Below are 20,068 nucleotides of genomic sequence, written 5' to 3'. Positions count from 1 at the left end.
TTTTCGATTGTTTGGGACATCTGGAAAACAGCTTATTCGGAGAAGAAGAGGTGAGCGCTACCACCAGTCTTGTCTCATGCCAACTGTAAAGCATCCTGAAACCATTCATGTGTGGGGTTGCTTCTCAGCCAAGGGAATCGGCTCACTCACAGTCTTGCCTAAAAACACAGCCATGAATAAAGAATGGTACCAGAATCTCCTCCAAGAGCAACTTCTCCCAACCGTCCAAGAGCAGTTTGGCGCCCAACAATGCCTTTTCCAGCATGATGGAGCACCTTGCCATAAAGCAAAGGTGATAACTAAATGGCTCATGGAACAAAACAGATTTTGGGTCCATGGCCTGGAAACTCCCCAGATCTTAATCCCATTGAGAACTTGTGGTCAATCATCAAGAGACGGGTGGACAAACAAAAACCAACAAATTCTGGCAAAATGCAAGCATTGATTATGCAAGAATGGACTGCTATCAGTCAGGATTTGGTCCAAAAGTTGATTGAGAGCATGCCAGGGAGAATTACAGAGGTCTTGAAGAAGAAGGGGCAACACTGCAAATATTGACTTGCTGCATTAACTCATTCTAACTGTCAATATAACCTATTGGTACTCATAATATGATTGCAATTATATTTCTGTATGTGATATAAACATCAGACAAACACTAATAAAAACCAGAGGCCAACAGATCATGTGAAAATAAAATTTTGGTGTCATTCTCAAAACTTTTGGCCATGACTGTATATACACCAGGCTCATAGCCCACTCTGCTGTACTCTCTCAGTACTCGTACTGGCCAAATGGCACAATATTCAGCGGACTGAACCACTTTAGGTGCTCCGAAAACTCTGGGCTCAATTGTAGAGTTATTTGTGCAAGAAACTGAAGCTGAACCCCAACCTAAAACACATCATGTTCAGCTTCCCATCAGAAAGAGGTTACATCACTTAAGCCTGGGGAGCTAAGTAACCAATGGACACCTGATATTAAAGGGAATCTGTCAGCAGGTATTTGCTACCCTATCTGAGTGCATCACAATGTAGGGCCAGAGACCCCGATTCCAGCGATGTGTCACTTACTGGGCTGCTTGCTGTCACAATGATAACATCCAAGTTTTCTCTGCTGTAGATCTAGCAGTTCTCTGAATGCTGATCTCTGTATAACCCCGCCCACACCACTGATTGGCAGCTTTCTGTCTACACTGTACATGGGCAGAAAGCTGACAATCAGTGGTGGGGGCTGGGTTATACAGAGCTCATGAATATGGAGGACTACCTGGCAGCAGGTTTACTAGTCCTCTAGTGATCATCTCCTGATGAAAAAACAGTAATTTTATTAAAACTACAGCAAGCAGCACAGTAAGTGACACATCTGTGGGATTTGGGTCCCTGTGTCTACATTATGCTGCTCTCAGATTAGGTGGTAAAAACCTGGTGACAGATTCCCTTTAAAGAGAACCTGTCAGCATGATTTTATAATGTAAAGTTGAGGCTGTAATGGCGCTGTAATACTGATTACATTGATTGTTCTTCTTTAATCAGCATCTGAAGTTTCCGGCTAATTAGATTTCAGTGCACTGGGTCTTCTCCTCCCTGTCTGTGATTCCCCGGCCCCTCCATCCGCCTCTGGTCTGTGGTTCCCCGGCCCCTCCGCCTGCCTCTGGTCTGTGGTTCCCCGGCCACTCCGCCCGCCTCTGGTCTGTGGTTCCCCGGCCCCTCCACCCGCCTCTGGTCTGTGATTCCCCGGCCCCTCCGTCCGCCTCTGGTCAGTGATTCCCCGGCCCCTCCGTCCGCCTCTGGTCAGTGATTCCACGGCCCCTCCGCCTGCCTCTGGTCTGTGATTCCCCGGCCCCTCCGTCCGCCTCTGGTCTGTGATTCCCCGGCCCCTCCGTCCGCCTCTGGTCTGGGATTCCACGGCCCCTCCGCCTGCCTCTGGTCTGTGATTCCCCGACCCTCCGCCTGCCTCTGCTCTGTGAATGACAGGGCACTGCTTTTTCACTGCTTCCTATGTTTAAAATCTCACAACGGCGCCGTCCTTGTAGATAGCAGATTGAGCTCATGGCTCAAAGACACCTTTCAGAGACGACAGCGCATGCACTGCTCATGGCAATGATGGAGCCATTTTATTGTACACCAGCCGGGAAATCAATCTACGTGCCACCCACGGCAATGACGGCACATAGCGAGGTGAAATACTATAATCAGGGATCATCCTGACTGGGTACACCTTGTCGCGGTGGGATGGCTTTTATGCTTTTTTGATCCAAATAGTGATAACCAAGTCCCCTATGTTATTTACATGTACTATTAATATTTACTTATTTACTTACTGCAGGGTATTTGCTCATTGTTTTTATCCTACATGTTGCCCTTATACCAACAGGTGTGCCGGCCCATTTCTTCGGCTTCCCCTAATCTGACAGCAGCATAATGTAGAGAAAGAGACCCTGATTCCAACGGTGTCATTTTTATCAGCAGGAGATTATCACTAGAAGACTAGCAAACCTGCTGCCATGTAGTCCTTTATATTCATGAACTCTGTATAACCCTACCACTGATTGGCAGCTTTCTGCCTATGCACAGTGTACACATATCTGCCAATCAGTGGTGTGGGTGGGGTTATACAGCGCTCAGCATTCAGAGAACTGCTGGATCTGCAGCAGATAAAACGTTTTTTAATCAAAATTGCAGCAAGCAGCCCAGAAAGTGACATCGCTGGAATTAGGGTCTCTGATCCTTCATCATCCTACTCTCAGGTGGGGTATCACAAACCTAATGAAAGATTTCCTTATAAATGATGCTGTTCAGTAGAAGTCAACCCCTTTAAAGGCAATGGTCCATGTGAATAAGTATGCAAAATTGCTGTCCTCTAGAAGGAAGACATGCAACTGCCTCAGTGGCGCCTCCTATAGAAAACTACACTGTTTGAACTATTTAAGGTGAATGACACGTCCTAGTATGCTGTAACAGAAGGCTGACCGGTGCTGGCCGTACATTATATGGGGAAAACCTGGTGGCAGGTTCCCTTTAATTTGCACCTTTAAACTGTCATGCATGCTTTGCGCCACATTTATTTTGCCTTTTATACACTTTAACTGATATATCCAACATGGGGGTGTAACCTATCTGAAAGTGGGCAGTGTAGGGGTAGTGGCCTAAATTGTGATCCTGAGCAAAAAAATTGCCCCACAGTTTGACATTACTTGGTCAAAGTGAGTGAACTAATCCACAGTGTAAATTTAGACTTGACCATTGTGGCTTAATTTAGGACTGTCTAGTCTAAGTATTCCTCAAGTCTAGTCTAAGTATTCCCCTCAAGTCTAGTCTAAGTATTCCCCTCAAGTCTAGTCTAAGTATTCCCCTCAAGTCTGGTCTAAGTATTCCTCAAGTCTAGTCTAACTTTTGCCATTTGAGTTAGAAAGCATTAGACACTCAGCCCCAACGTGTTACATGTATTGCATCCTACACACTCATCTGGCTACACAGACACAGAAAATAAATGTATGTATTGTAGTAAGACAAGTAATAGAAATACCTACTTGTAAGAATGGTGAGCAGGAACAGGTACTCTGTGTAGGAGATCAGCCCTGTGGAGGAGAACGGTGACATGGTTAGTCTGAAGCTTGGTTATGGACAGCCGGTAACGCTGCATGCATTTCAGCTCATTTTTATTAGTGACATTGCAGTTTATGTTACCTTGTCACATTTACACAAATAATGGCAGAGCAGATAAGTTTCACATTTTTCATTGTGTCATCGTTAAGACTCAGACCGTGCAAAACCGGCTCATATGTTTGTAGTGCACTGAACATGAACTTTTTCTTTTGCTAGGACGCCAGCATCTGTTTTATGCTCTTTTTTTTTTACTTTGTGAAACAGAGTAATGTTTGTTTTATTAAGACGTCTACACTAAATCTTTCTCATAATGCGCTTTCACTATTACCTTAAAATATGCGCTGTTTATAAAGATCGCCATCTCCACTAAAAAGACCCCAAATTTCAGGCAGACCCTCAAATATCAACTCACTGTAAAAATTGCATATACCATACATTAATAGCTGTCAATCAGCTATTTTTCTTGGCTACCCCCTTAAACACATGCATGCTCATATGATCTGAGTTTCTTTGGGGTTTGGAAAATCAGTAGTGTAATTTGTTACGGATTTTCCATGTGTAGTCAGCACTGAAAATCTGCAAACAAATCCTTCATGTATGAGCATGGCCTTACAGTATATTCACACATGGCCTTAGGGTATATTCACACATGGCCTTAGGGTATATTCACACAGGTTGGATTTGCAGCAGAAATTGAAGGCTGACATTGGGATTTCTGCTGCAGACTTGCAGTTTGACACCGTTGAGTTGCATGAAGATTAGACAATTCAAAGGGTCTAATTGGCGTCGCATTACTCCATCAAGTTCCGTAGTGATGGGCAGCATGCATCGTATTCCTGCAGTTCTGATTTCCTTGGTATGTGATTGGGACTACTATGGGAAAATTTATGTAAAATCTAACAAATATGAACAAACTTGCCGACCTTATTTGCACAGACGTATTATCTTGTGTTTATTTAGGCTTATTCTAGACGCCGAGGGGTTATAGCAGCATAAGAATCCACGGTTTGGTGGGAGAATCTGATGACACATCCAGAATATGGAGTTAACATAAAAACAAAGTGAGCAACTATATATCAATGTTGCCTTCACATGATTAACATAGGACTTTGTAAACAGCACCCATATGGTATGAGTATGGACGGCATCAGGGAGAAAGGATTTAAGAGTTTTCTAATGTTACAAAAAAGGATCAAAGTATAATCGAGCCTTTAGGCTATGTGAGCACGTTCAGGAATTGCTTGCAGAAATTTCTGCAGCATTTCTGCACCTCTTGGCAGCAAAAATGCTGCAGAAAATCCGCAGCGTTTTCATGCGTTTTTTGTGCGTTTTTTCCAATGCATTGTGAAGGCAAAAACGCACAAAGAATGGACATGCTGCGTTTTTTTCTGCACATGAAATCCTGATAGGAAAATTCCTGATCATGTGCACACAACTTTCAAAATGTCATAGGAAATCATGGGATAAGGTATGCAATGTGTTTTTGGTGCAATTCTGCGCAGAAAAAACGCACTAAAAACTGTGTGCACATAACCTTAATCCGAATACAGGCCCTTTTACACATTAGACTAATGTGAGCCAAAACTGTCGATATCAATGGGCTCAGCCAACAGTCTAATGTGTATGGAGGTCCCTGACAAATGATTGTCAGGGAACATAAGGATCCGACATATTTGATTTCAGACTGTCGATCTTTTTGTTCTCTAGGGATAAACCTCCGCCAGAGATGGAGAACACAGGATGGGCGGACCGGTGGAAGTTCAGATTCTGGTACCCGACCTGAAATTTATTTCAAAGTTTGGTTTGGATACCAGAACAGTGCCCGAACTTCAATCAGAACCCAAACCCCATTGAAAATAAAGGTTTCCCGAACTGGGAAAGGAAAAAAATCGCTCTCTTACGCCGGAACTCTGAACATTGCTAGAGACTTCCGGGGCTCCCTGAAGACGGTCGACGAAACGCGCGTCGGAGCGGTGGGTCGTCCAGCTTACTCACTTCATTGTTCCATCAGGTAATGGACACTACGGCAAACTTTGTGTATATCTTGTATATATGCGATTACATGTAGATTAGATTCTTTCTCAATCATGTCTACGAGCTATTAACACCAATTTCATGCTATAAGATTGCTGTGCAACTTTACTTATTTATTTGTTTGGTATGTTATAGCTACTGAGTCAGATGTACACCATTGTATACCACAACTTTGTTGTTAGTGCTTTGTGATCCATCTGTATGGTAATATGTGATTTAATGCCATTTTTTGACGATACCCATCCTATGAAGTTACTGGTGTGCTTTTTATCTAGTTTTTATAGTATTGTGACTATTTTATAAAAGTTAAATTTTATGATCTGATATACTCATTTTCTTGTTCTTTGGATTAATATCCTATATGCAAGTAGTCGTTATATATTGTTGGAGCTTTTTGTGATCAATATCACTATATATGGGATACCATTGTGGGACTTTTGTAAGCTAAGACTTCCGGGGCAAGTCTGTGTTCGGCGTTTAGCACCAGACAGTAACTGTCTAGTACGAACACCGAACTCCTGCCAGCCAGAGTGTGTAGACTAAATAAGCACTGAAGACAGATTACACAGCACAGACGTGTAGAGCCAATAACTCCAGTGAATATTTTCAGTATATTCCTATCTTCTGCGATTATTTAGTCTACAAACTCTGGCTGGCAGGACCTGTGAACTCAGGTCATGTGACCCTGATGAGCTCATCACAGGTCTTTCGGCACTTCTATGTTGCTGCCAGCTTATGATTGGTCACCATCATACAGGAGGCAGAAGTCCACGCCCCCAGTGAAAAATATCTAACAACAGCCCATTGAACTTAACAAAAGTTAACTCGCTAGGTGCCAAATATTTGATTGCTAAAATAAAATAAAAAAAACAACAACTTTTTATTCCGCTATTATATGGTGTGTCCTGTTCAACAAGAAAAAATTATGAAAGCTCCTCTTTAAGAAGAGCAAAGGGTTCTTCTTCCAACAATCTCTTAGGACCATGGAAACACACAAGTCTGCCAGGTTACTAGATGACAATGATAACACAACTAGGCCCTTTTCCAATAAAGGCGTTGCTCTCTCTCTCTTTGTGCAATATGTCCTTTTTGCAAGGTGATTTTATGCCTTCACGGACGGTTTTATTTGAGGTCAGAATATACAGGTGTCGTCCAGGTTGAAATTTTGGCACGCATGGTGGGATTCATTATTGAATTATACGCTCTGGAGAGGGTCCGGGAAGAGAGTCCTTTCATTCCTTGTGTTTTTTAATACCTTGAAACACATTGCAAAGCCTGACAGGCACTGGGGGGATTAATCACTCGATTGCAGCTTATGCAGTACAGAAGACATTTCAGTATGGCATGTTTAAACAGCGCTTAAAGGAAAGTAAACACCATTTACTTCCGTTTACATTCAGCCAAATTAATAGTTAAAGAAACCCATCAGTCTCGGGAAGAAAAGTGTGGATTTTAATTATGCTGCTGGTGGCAATAGGAAATGTGGATTACAATGGGATTTTAGAGGAAGCAGCAGCATTGTAAAACTAGCAATCCCTGGGTGACAACCAAGATGCTTGTTATTAGGCGGGTGTTCCTCCAGCTTTCCCGAGCTGCCAGATTTTAGGACCCCCTAAACTGCGGTGACCACAATGATAGAGCTACTTTCTAGACTACTCTGTGTGGCCGCAATAGCGCAGATTAACCCAGGAAAAAAAGTTTTCGCTCTCTTACATAGAAACCAAACAAATGGAGAAGTGTCCAGTAGAAGGATTTGGAAGAGGGAAATATCTGGTGGTCTCAAACTTAGAGGGAATCTGTCAGCAGGTTTTTTCTACCTCATCTAAGAGCACCGTAAAGTAGGCAAAGAGAAGCTGAATCCAACGATGTATCACTTAGATTACTGGGTGCAGTAATTCTGACACAATCAGAGCTTTTAGATTTATCATAAAGCAGAGCTGAGTAAGCTAACCCCGCCCACACCAGGCTTTTTATGTACAAAGTCCATAGACAGTGAGGTGCTTATCACAGGGGAGGCATGTCGGACTTGTGTAGTCCGCAATGTTAATCTTAGTGATAAATCCTTGATAGTTAGTAAACTACAGCACACACTTTGACAAGTGACACATCCCAGAATTCTGTGTTTCAGTCTATATCTCCTGCGGTCTTCAGATAATGCAGCAAAAACCTGCTGACGGATTCCCTTAAATTCCTCCAAGCTTCTTTTGATTGACATTTTAGATTCTTAAGGCTAAAACAATAGGGAAATGCTGTGAAAGCAACCTGATATTTGTAGCAGCATATTTCTTGAGCGCATGCACTGACTGATTTCTTTTTAAAGTCATAAATTAATCTAATCCGAACTAGCATCATAGGATCAGACACTGTAGACTAGAACAGTGGCGCAAGGACAGTGAAAGGGTCCAGATATTCCTGGACAGTCCTTAAAATAGAGCAATTTTTACCGTGTCCATTAAAAAAAATTATGCCCATGATTTTTTTGACGCTTGCAGCAAGATTAATACAAGACTAGAAATTTAACAGGGGCATACGCAGGAGTAATATAAGCTGCTGCCAAGTTGTCTTCTACTGGGCTCGCACAAGTACTTCAGTATCAGAGATGTCAATCATGGACTGACTGAATGGAGAAGGTGGAGAAACTGTTTATTTTTCTCTCCATGTCTGAGAAAAATTGACGGAACTCTGACGGAACTCTGACGGAACCCTGACGGAACCCTGACGGAACCCTGACGGAACCCTGACGGAACCCTGACGGAACCCTCATCCAAATCTGATCAGAAAAATTGGACCATTTTTCTCAGATATGGAGAAATCGGTAGTGTGAACGGATGGAAGAAATAGGACTAAATACTTCCAGACACTTTGCTGTTCAAAATACGCCCAGTGGACACTTCTCTGTTCATTTGCATATGGTGTGGAAGAGGTTAAAGCTTCCTTTCAAGGGGTAAACTGTGCTATTGGTGCCACACATGGGTAAGTTTAAAAAAAAAAAAAAGTCTCCACAGCAAATATAGCAATTCACAGAGTATAAAGCAGCTGACCGGTTCATTTAAGTAGGAAAAAGGAATTATTAATAAGGCTGTCAATATGTCTTGCTCTCAGACACACGCTATACCATGGCCGTTATATAAGAAAACATGCTGCAATATATAAACAGTGAAGCCAAGTGTGGGGATTTGTATATTTTCAGTTGTGTTGGGCACGGGGAAATATAAAATGTATTAACCACAGCGTGGCTTTGATGTGAGTGGCAGTGAAAAGAGATGTCAGCACCAGCCAATCTGCAGCAGGAATGTCTGCTCCTACAGCACAAAGATTTACAGTGTAGAGAAGTGGCTGCTGGTGGATCAGGGAGCTCACATCCCGAGACGCTCGCAGCACCCGACACAAAGTAAAGGACCTGTATATTGATGATCTAACTTGCCGATGTACTTAACAGTCCCATCAACGTCAGCTGTCAACTTCATGGTGCAAAGAGAAAAGAACAAGCTCTATACTCTCCTACTGATCCCCGCTACTCCTCCATAGCAAGAACAAGGTCCCCTGCCACTCTCCCTGCATCCTCTTTCTGGTGGGGACGACATGTACCCACAAAGTTTAAATAAGGTCTTTAACTTATATTAATTTTTTTTTTTTTTTAAGTTTTCATTTCACTGTACATATATGCACTAATATATTTACATTTTTTTGCCAATCTCACACTGGCCACTCTGCCTAATATAAGGACATTACATGTCATTAGCAGTAATAGACGGACTCGAAACCTGTTTTTGTCTAGATCATATGTGTCAAACTCAGGCCGGTGGGCCAAATCTGGCCCGTGACAACAGAAAAACCACTATGTGGGGCCCATTATTGTATATGGGGGACTATGTGGGGCCCATTATTCTGTATGGAGGGCTATGTGGGGCCATTGTGTATGCAGGGCTATGTGGGGCCCATTATTCTGTATGGAGGACTATGTGGGGCCCATTATTCTGTATGGAGGGCTATGTGGGGCCCATTATTCTGTATGGAGGACTATGTGGGGCCCATTATTCTGTATGGAGCACTACGTGGGGCCCATTATACTGTATGGAGGGCTATGTGGGGCCATTGTGTATGCAGGGCTATGTGGGGCCCATTATTCTGTATGGAGGACTATGTGGGGCCCATTATTCTGTATGGAGCACTACGTGGGGCCCATTATACTGTATGGAGGGCTATGTGGGGCCATTGTGTATGCAGGACTATGTGGGGCCCATTATTCTGTATGGAGGACTATGTGGGGCACACTATACAGTATGGAGGACTATGTGGGGCCATTATTCTGTATGGAGGACTATGTGGGGCCATTATTCTGTATGGAGGACTATGTGGGGCCCATTATACTGTATGGTGGACTATGTGGGGCCCATTATTCTGTATGGAGGACTATGTGGGGCCCATTATTCCGTATGGAGGACTATGTGGGGCTATTATTCCGTATGGAGGACTATGTGGGGCCATTATACTGTATGGAGGGCTATGTGGGGCCCATTATTCTGTATGGAGGACTATGTGGGGCCTATTCTGTATGGAGGACTATGTGGGGCCGTTATTCTGTATGGAGGACTATGAGGGGCCCATTATACAATATGGAGGACTATGTGGGGCCCATTATACTATATGGAGGACTATGTGGGGCCCATTATACTATATGGAGGACTATGTGGGGCCCATTATACTATATGGAGGACTATGTGGGGCCCATTATACTATATGGAGGACTATGTGGGGCCCATTATACTATATGGAGGACTATGTGGGGCCCATTATACTATATGGAGGACTATGTGGGGCCCATTATACTATATGGAGGACTATGTGGGGCCCATTATACTATATGGAGGACTATGTGGGGCCTTTACACTATATGGAGGACTATGTGGGACCATTACACTGTATGGGGCACTATGTGGGGCCCAATATACTGTATGGAGGGCTATGTGGGGCTCATACTGTATGGAGGACTATGTGGGGCCCATTATTCTGTATGGAGGACTATGTGGGGCCCATTATTCTGTATGGAGGACTATGTGGGGCCCATTATTCTGTATGGAGGACTATGTGGGGCCCATTATACTATAAAGAGGACTATGTGGGGCCAATTATACTGTATGGAGGACTATATGGGGCCATTACACTGTATGGAGGACTATGTGGGGCCCATTATACTGTATGGAGGGCTATGTGGGGCCACTATTCCGTATGGAAGACTATGTGGGGCCATTATTCCATATGGAAGACTATGTGGGGCCATTATTCCGTATGGAGGATTATGTGGGGCCATTACATTGTATGGGGCACTATGTGGGGCCCATTACACTGTATGGGGCACTATGTGGGGCCCATTACACTGTATGGGGCACTATGTGGGGCCCATTATACTGTATGGAGGGCTATATGGGGCCATTATTCTGTATGGAGCACTACGTGGGGCCCATTATTCTGTATGGAGGACTATGTGGGGCCCATTATACTGTATGGAGGACTATGTGGGGCCGTTATTCTGTATGAAGGACTATGTGGGGCCCATTATTCTGTATGGAGGACTATGTGGGGCCATTATACTGTATGGGGGACTATGTGGGGCCGTTATTCTGTATGGAGGACTATGTGGGGCCCATTATTCTGTATGGAGGACTATGTGGGGCCCATTATACTATATGGAGGACAATGTGGGGCCCATTATACTATATGGAGGACTATGTGGGGCCCATTATACTATATGGAGGACTATGTGGGTCCCATTATACTATATGGAGGACTATGTGGGGCCATTACACTGTATGGAGGACTATGTGGGGCCCATTATACTGTATGGAGGGCTATGTGGGGCCATTATTCTGTATGGAGGACTATGTGGGGCCATTATTCTGTATGGAGGACTATGTGAGGCCATTATTCTGTATGGAGGACTATGTGGGGCCCATTATACTGTATGGAGGACTATGTGGGGCCATTATACTGTATGGGGGACTATGTGGGGCCGTTATTCTGTATGGAGGACTATGTGGGGCCCATTATTCTGTATGGAGGACTATGTGGGGCCCATTATACTATATGGAGGACAATGTGGGGCCCATTATACTATATGGAGGACTATGTGGGGCCCATTATACTATATGGAGGACTATGTGGGGCCCATTATACTATATGGAGGACTATGTGGGGCCCATTATACTATATGGAGGACTATGTGGGGCCCATTATACTATATGGAGGACTATGTGGGGCCATTACACTGTATGGAGGACTATGTGGGGCCCATTATACTGTATGGAGGGCTATGTGGGGCCATTATTCTGTATGGAGGACTATGTGGGGCCATTATTCTGTATGGAGGACTATGTGAGGCCATTACACTGTATGGAGGACTATGTGGGGCCCATTATACTGTATGGAGGGCTATGTGGGACCATTATTCTGTATGGAGCACTACGTGGGGCCCATTATACCGTATGGAGTGCTATGTGGGGCCGTTATTCTGTATGGAGAACTATGTGGGGCCATTATTCTGTATGGAGGACTATGTGGGGCCCATTATTCTGTATGGAGGATTATGTGGGGCCCATTATTCTGTATGGAGCACTACGTGGGGCCCATTATACTGTATGGAGGACTATGTGGGGCCGTTATTCTGTATGGAGAACTATGTGGGGCTATTATTCTGTATGGAGGACTATGTGAGGCCATTACACTGTATGGAGGACTATGTGGGGCCTTAACACTGTATGGGGCACTATGTGGGGCACATTATACTGTATGGGGCACTATGTGGGGCCCATTATTCTGTATGGAGGACTACGTGGGGCCCATTATTCTGTATGGAGGACTATGTGGGGCCATTATTCTGTATGGAGGACTATGTGGGGCCATTATTCTGTATGGAGGACTATGTGGGGCCATTATTCTGTATGGAGGACTATGTGGGGCCATTACACTGTATGGGGCACTATGTGGGGCCCATTATACTGTATGGAGCACTACGTGGGGCCCATTATTCTGTATGGAGCACTACGTGGGGCCCATTATACTGTATGGAGGACTATGTGGGGCCGTTATTCTGTATGGAGAACTATGTGGGGCTATTATTCTGTATGGAGGACTATGTGAGGCCATTACACTGTATGGAGGACTATGTGGGGCCTTAACACTGTATGGGGCACTATGTGGGGCACATTATACTGTATGGGGCACTACGTGGGGCCCATTATTCTGTATGGAGGACTACGTGGGGCCCATTATTCTGTATGGAGGACTATGTGGGGCCATTATTCTGTATGGAGGACTATGTGGGGCCATTATTCTGTATGGAGGACTATGTGGGGCCATTATTCTGTATGGAGGACTATGTGGGGCCATTACACTGTATGGGGCACTACGTGGGGCCCATTATACTGTATGGAGCACTACGTGGGGCCCATTATACTGTATGGAGCACTACGTGTGGCCCATTATACTCTATGGAGGACTATGTGGGGCCATTATTCTGTATGGAGGACTATGTGGGGCCCATTATTCTGTATGGAGGACTATGTGGGGTCCATTATACTGTATACCCTTTGTGTGTATAATCTAGATGCATAATCTAATCATGCTGTAATCTTGTCATTTTGAAAGGAGGGAGAGGAGGTGAGCTGTGACATCACTTATTGTGACTGGTGGATCCTGTGTTATTTGTTGTATATAGTGATGTTATCAGTCATTGTACAGGAGGAGGTGAGCTGTGACATCACCTATTGTTATTGGAGGATCATGTGCTATATGCTGTATATAGAGGTGTTGCCTTTCATTGAATAGCGAGAGGAGGTGGTGAGCTGTGACATCACCTATTGTGAATGGTGGCTGCTGGATTATATACTTTATATAGACATGTTACTTTTCATTGTATGGGGAGAAGGTGAGCTGTGACATCACCTATTGTGAATGGTGGCTGCTGGGTTATATACTTTACATAGACATGTTACTTTTCATTGTATGGGAAGGAGGTGAGCTGTGATATCACCTACGGTGAATGGTGGATCCTGTGCTAGCTGCTGTATATACAAGGTATTATCTTCCATGGTACAGGAGGAGGAAGTGAGCTGTGATATCACCTATTATGAAAGCAGATCCTCTGCTACCTGCTGAATACAGAGGTGTTTCATTGTACAGGAGGAGGAGGTGAGCTGTGACATCAGCTATTGTGAATGGTGGATCCAGTTTTATCTGGTGTATACAGAGGTGTTACCTTTCATTGCATAGGGGGAGGAGGTGAGCTGTGACACCACATATTGTGAATGGTGTCTCCTGTGTAATCTGGTGTATGTAGAGTTATTTCTCAATGTAACCCTGTCTGTGATGAAAATGAGTAGTCTTCTTTACAGAAAATGAAGTTTATGTCTAGTATTAGGCTTAATGGCCTGTGTGAAAAATAACAGGTTCCTGTGTGCTAGTTTTTTTTCTTCTAATTTTCATATCCCTATTTATGTATTAAAAAAACAATTGACATGTTCTACTGACACATTCTCTTCAATGCTCAACATATGGAAGTTAATGAATAAGGGATTCTTTGCAAAAAAAAAAAAAAAGCCTTACACGAGTTCCTTGAATATTATGATTCTACTTTTGCATTATCAGTTATATGCAAACTATATAATGTACTGGGGAGGACAAAATCTCTGGGCGCCTGATCACTAGTGAACACAGCTCGAAGAAAGTGCATTTCAGAAGAGACATAATTGCTTAATATATAATTATATTTGCTTAAGAAGAAAATGACATTGTTGATGCGTATATGAGCCGGCTCCGTACAGTAAGAGGAGGGGGTCGGCGTCCGTTTACACTATGTCCCCCAACATAATCGTTCTGACAACAAAGATTCCTTTTTTTTTTTTTTTTACCAAAAGAAAAGATTTTTTTTTCTTGCTAGGAAATAAATTGCCTTGCAGATATATTTTATAATTACAGGATTAGTCTTGTGTAAGCTGACACCGCATTTATCTATAGACCGCTGACTAATTTGTGACCTTTCCAAGTGTGAAATTTAAATATGCGCAGATGGGAAGGAACAAGGGGATCACGCGATAACCCCTTATAACAATGAACGCCTATTCTGTTACACGGGCTGCCAAACATTAACAGTTTTCAGTTTGATGGACTGTACACCGTGTTTCTTCTGATGGTACGGACAACTTATCGTACAGATCTGACGATCATTGACTCGTTTAACCTTAGCGACAAGCTCAAAATTTTTTTTTTATTATTATTTTTAGTTATTTTAATACTTATTTTTAGTTTTCATGTGGCTGTATTGTTATTGGAAATTAAATAAATTTTAGAAAAAAAAAATAATTTCTATAACATTTTTAGTCTTATACATGGGATTACGCGTTTACATGTCTAGTTTACATTTCTTTATTATTATTATTATTATTTATTATAGCGCCCTTTATTCCATGGCGCTTTACATGTGAAAAAGGGGTATACATAGCAAAAACACTTACAATAATCTTGAACAAAATGAGTCAGCGACTGGTACAGGAGGAGTGAGGACCCTGCCCGCGAGGGCTCACAGTCTACAAGGGATGGGTGATGATACAGTAGGTGAGGGTAGAGCTGATCGTGCAGCGGTATGGTGGAACGAGGGTTACTGCAGGTTGTAGGCTTGTCGGAAGAGGTGGGTCTTCAGGTTTCTTTTGAAGGTTTCCATGGTAGTTGAGAGTCTGATACGTTGGGGTAGAGAGTTCGAGAGTAGGGGGGGGAAGCACGGGAGAAATCTTGTATGCGATTGTAGGAAGAGGAGATAAGAGGGGAGTAGAGAAGGAGATCTTGTGAGGATCGGAGGTTGCGTGCAGGTAAGTACCGGGAGACTAGGTCACAGATGTATGGAGGAGACAGGTTGTGAATGGCTTTGTATGTCATGGTTAGGGTTTTGAACTTTAGTCTCTGGGCAATGGGGAGCCAGTGAAGAGATTGACAGAGAGGACAGGCCGGAGAATAGTGAGGGGACAGGTGGATTTGTTGGGCAGCAGAGTTTAGGATAGATTGGAGGGTGCGAGAGTGTTGGAAGGTAGGCCACAGAGCAGGAGGTTGCAGTAGTCGAGGCAGGAGATGATGAGGGCATGCACTAGTGTTTTTGCAGATTCTTTGGTGAGGAATGTGAGGATCCAGGAGATGTTTTTGAGCTGGAGTCAACGGGAAGTGGTTGTCCAGTGTTACCCCGAGGCAGCAAGCTTGTGGGTCTGGGGAGAGTGGACAGCCATTAACTTTGATGGATAGGTCAGATGGGGAGGGGGTTGAGTGAGGTGGGGGAAGATGATGAATTCAATTTTATTCATGTTAAGTTTTAGTAATCTAGCAGAGAAGGAGGATGAAATAGCAGACAGAGAGGTAGATATGTGTGTCATCAGCATAGAGGTGATACTGAAAGCCATGAGACTCTATGAGCTGTCCCAGGCCAAAGGTGTAGATGGAGAAGAAAGGGAAAAGAAAAAAAAACAGCTCACCTCCATGAACCAGCTGGGTGTCTCTGGGATCCGTGATCAGCACTGCTGCTTGCGCTCAGTAGACAGGTAATAGGAAAGACGATGATCCAGCTCCACAGACTCCAATAGTAAAAACGAATGTCTTTTATTTAGAATTTTTTAAAAATATCCAGATAGCGATAATGTAACTCCAGCCGGTGAAAGAACAATAATAGAAGGGAAAACACAGGGGCACCAAGGAGGAGAGCGCTACCAGACGCGTTTCGAGCGAAGACCGCTCTTAAACTTGGAATGAATAATGTGTTTTCCCTTCTATTATTGTTCTTTCACCGGCTGGAGTTACATTATCGCTATCTAGAAGGAGGGAGGCTGCACAAGTGGAAGGAGGGAGGCTGCACAAGTGGAAGGAGGGAGGCTAATCAAGTGGAAGGAGGGAGGCTAATCAAGTGGAAGGAGGGAGGCTAATCAAGTGGAAGGAGGGAGGCTAATCAAGTGGAAGGAGGGAGGCTAATCAAGTGGAAGGAGGGAGGCTAATCAAGTGGAAGGAGGGAGGCTAATCAAGTGGAAGGAGGGAGGCTAATCAAGTGGAAGGAGGGAGGCTAATCAAGTGGAAGGAGGGAGGCTAATCAAGTGGAAGGAGGGAGGCTAATCAAGTGGAAGGAGGGAGGCTAATCAAGTGGAAGGAGGGAGGCTAATCAGGTGGAAGGAGGGAGGCTAATCAGGTGGAAGGAGGGAGGCTAATCAGGTGGAAGTATCTTCTCTAGACTTTGGAGTTCAAAAGACATGGTGGCTCAGTGGTTAGCCTTGCAGCTCTGGGATCCTTGGTTCAAATTCCACCAAGGATAATATCTGCACAAAGTTTGTATGGTATCCCCGTGTTTGCGTGGGTTTCCTCCAAGTTCTCCGGTTTCCTCCCACACTCCAAAGACATACTGATAGGGAATCTAGATAGTGAGCCCAAATGGGGACAATGATGGTGATGTCTGTAAAGCATAGTTGATCCTACTGACAGAATCCCTTTAAGATCATATGGTAGGCTACACTCCCTTAATTTTAAGATTTGCAAGTATTATTACTTCCTATAACTATGAGTTGACAAAATTTGCACTTGATTTCCCGCAGTCCATTACCAATATACCAAAAGATAGAAACTAATCCGGCATTCTGCCTCCATGAGAGAGTCAAACTAGTTTCACTAGCAGTAAGTACTTCATGTGTCTGATAACATCAGCAATAAATGAAAAAACATATAGTATTCCGTCTTCATGCGCCGGAGGACAGGAGAACAGGCATGCAGTACATTCAAAGGGACTTTCAATCAAAGCTCAGCTCTGCAACACAGCTCTGCAGCCACAACTCTGAAACACAACTCTGCAGCCACAACTCTGAAACACAACTCTGAAACACAACTCTGAAACACAACTCTGAAACACAACTCTGCAGCCACAACTCTGAAACACAACTCTGAAACACAACTCTGAAACACAACTCTGAAACACAACTCTGAAACACAACTCTGAAACACAACTCTGAAACACAACTCTGAAACACAACTCTGAAACACAACTCTGAAACACAACTCTGAAACACAACTCTGAAACACAACTCTGAAACACAACTCTGAAACACAACTCTGAAACACAACTCTGAAACACAACTCTGAAACACAACTCTGAAACACAACTCTGAAACACAACTCTGAAACACAACTCTGAAACACAACTCTGAAACACAACTCTGAAACACAACTCTGAAACACAACTCTGAAACACAACTCTGAAACACAACTCTGAAACACAACTCTGAAACACAACTCTGAAACACAACTCTGAAACACAACTCTGAAACACAACTCTGAAACACAACTCTGAAACACAACTCTGAAACACAACTCTGAAACACAACTCTGAAACACAACTCTGAAACACAACTCTGAAACACAACTCTGAAACACAACTCTGAAACACAACTCTGAAACACAACTCTGAAACACAACTCTGAAACACAACTCTGAAACACAACTCTGAAACACAACTCTGAAACACAACTCTGCAGCCACAGCAGTAAAAGTGCTTGCCGTAAGCAGTCAGCTTTGTGTTAAAGGGGATATATCACCAGAGTTAACAATACAAACTGCATTAAAAAGATCTCTTAAATCTTAGGAGGCTGGTGTACTTACTTTGAAAATCCATTTCAGATTGGCAGAATAATCTATATAATAAAAGGAGCAATTCAGCTAGAACTGGACTGGTAAAAGGTTTGTTTGAATATCAAGGGGCAAAACTTTCAAAAAGGATTACACAGCTAATGGGACATACATTTTAAAAGTAAGTACACCAGTGTTGTCAGGTCAGAGATCTAATTAATATGGTATGCAACTTGAAGTGTGATATCTGGTCACTGACCTCCTTTAATACTACAACAGGTCCACGTTCTTCCAGGTGACATCACTTGGTTTCTATCCACAGAGTGGTACTAATCAAAAAATGCATGCGTGGGCGTATTTGCAGCAGTTAAGAATTTAAATATCCGGGGTCATACAAAACTGGATAGAAACTATATGAAAGTATATGTATGCTCGCTGTAGAAAACCCCTTTAAGAAATAGCGTTCCAGCACAAAGCGTGACAAATCATGGATGTACACAGAAACATCCATGTGAATGAAATAAACCCAAAAAGGAACCCACAGATTGTAGGACTTTGCCTGCAGCTTGCTCCCGACAATTATGTACACCGTGTAAGCTCTTCACCTAGGCAAGTAGTGATCGTGTGCTGCAAACAGAAGCAAGAAATTACACAAATAGCTTTTAAAAATTTTTTTTTATGTATTTTTAAGGCTCCCTGGGATATGTAGAACCTGATGCTTGTCAAATTACCTAAATATTAAGAAAAGGTCTAAAAAAAAGGGGGGAATTTTTATTTAAAATATAAAGATGGGTCCTTAAAGGGAACCCGTCAGCTGGTTCCTGCTGTTGATCCAGCTGACGGGTTCCCTTTAAGATGACTAGTCTAAGAGGCGGCTTCTCTCTGCCCACTCACCGAGACTGACAGGTCTCTCCCTGTATAAACACACATATAAGGAGAGACCCATCAGTCTAGCTGAGCAGGCAGGGACAAGTCACCAGGGACCGGCCTCCTGGACTAGTCATCCGAGTCACTTTGCCCAGTGAGTAAATGACAGATGTTTAGAATGGAGGAGCCGCCCCTGATTCATGCCCTCTTGGTATGTTATGTACAATCCTTTTTTTTTTTTTTTTTTTTTAAAGAGTTTAAAGAGTGGGGGGGATTAAGATCTTATTAGCATTTTTCATTGTGGATATTTTGTGTGTATTTTTTACACTGAAATGAAGCAGAGAATTGCCCCACACATCTCCATTTCTCCTGATCAGACGCTGCGTTGCCTATTACTTAGAGAATACGTTATCACAACAGAAGTATAATATCTAAAGTCACCAGATTTCACAATGCAATCTGCATTGATCACTAAACAGATCTCTTAGACTTAGACCTAATGAAGCAGATGTACTTACTTTGAAAATCTGAGTCATAATGGCAGTATACTCCTGTTTGAAAGCTTCCATGTCCAATAATAAAATGTCAATTTGAATATCAGGACTATACTACCATTCTGACATGGATTTTCCAACTAAGTACTCCAGTCTCATCAGGTCTAAGGCATCTGTGTAATGATGTAAGCAGTTTGATGTGTAAAATCTGAGGACAGATACCCTTTCACTCTATGGAACACATATGCAATGGCTATAAAGATGTTATTATAGATAACTATATACTGTGCTGATGTCATTCATTTCATTCATTACGTTAGGCAAAACTCACCGTTATCACCTAAGTCTCTGAAAAATTTTGGACCTTGTTTTGCTTTAGCTGCTCGAGAAATCATCGAATCAAATTCCTATAGAAGAGAAAAAATATAT

At 43.1% G+C, this 20,068-nt stretch overlaps 1 protein-coding gene across 1 annotated transcript in view; it reads right to left on the bottom strand.

The window, feature by feature from the left end:
* MICU2 (mitochondrial calcium uptake 2) overlaps positions 1 to 20,068 on the bottom strand; it is a 312,841-nt gene that overhangs the window by 75,861 nt on the left and 216,912 nt on the right. The window contains exons 4-5 of the mRNA XM_073662237.1: positions 19,971 to 20,046; positions 3,533 to 3,580 (exon numbers count right to left, since the gene is read on the bottom strand). Coding sequence (XP_073518338.1) covers positions 3,533 to 3,580; positions 19,971 to 20,046 — 124 coding nt within the window. The remainder of the gene's footprint in view (positions 1 to 3,532; positions 3,581 to 19,970; positions 20,047 to 20,068) is intronic.

Source organism: Phyllobates terribilis, unplaced genomic scaffold (assembly GCF_046119375.1).
Source record: "Phyllobates terribilis strain yellow unplaced genomic scaffold, ASM4611937v1 Scaffold_2__4_contigs__length_985480577, whole genome shotgun sequence".
NCBI classification, from domain to species: Eukaryota; Metazoa; Chordata; class Amphibia; order Anura; family Dendrobatidae; genus Phyllobates; species Phyllobates terribilis.
This window is presented reverse-complemented; position numbering and strand designations above follow the sequence as displayed.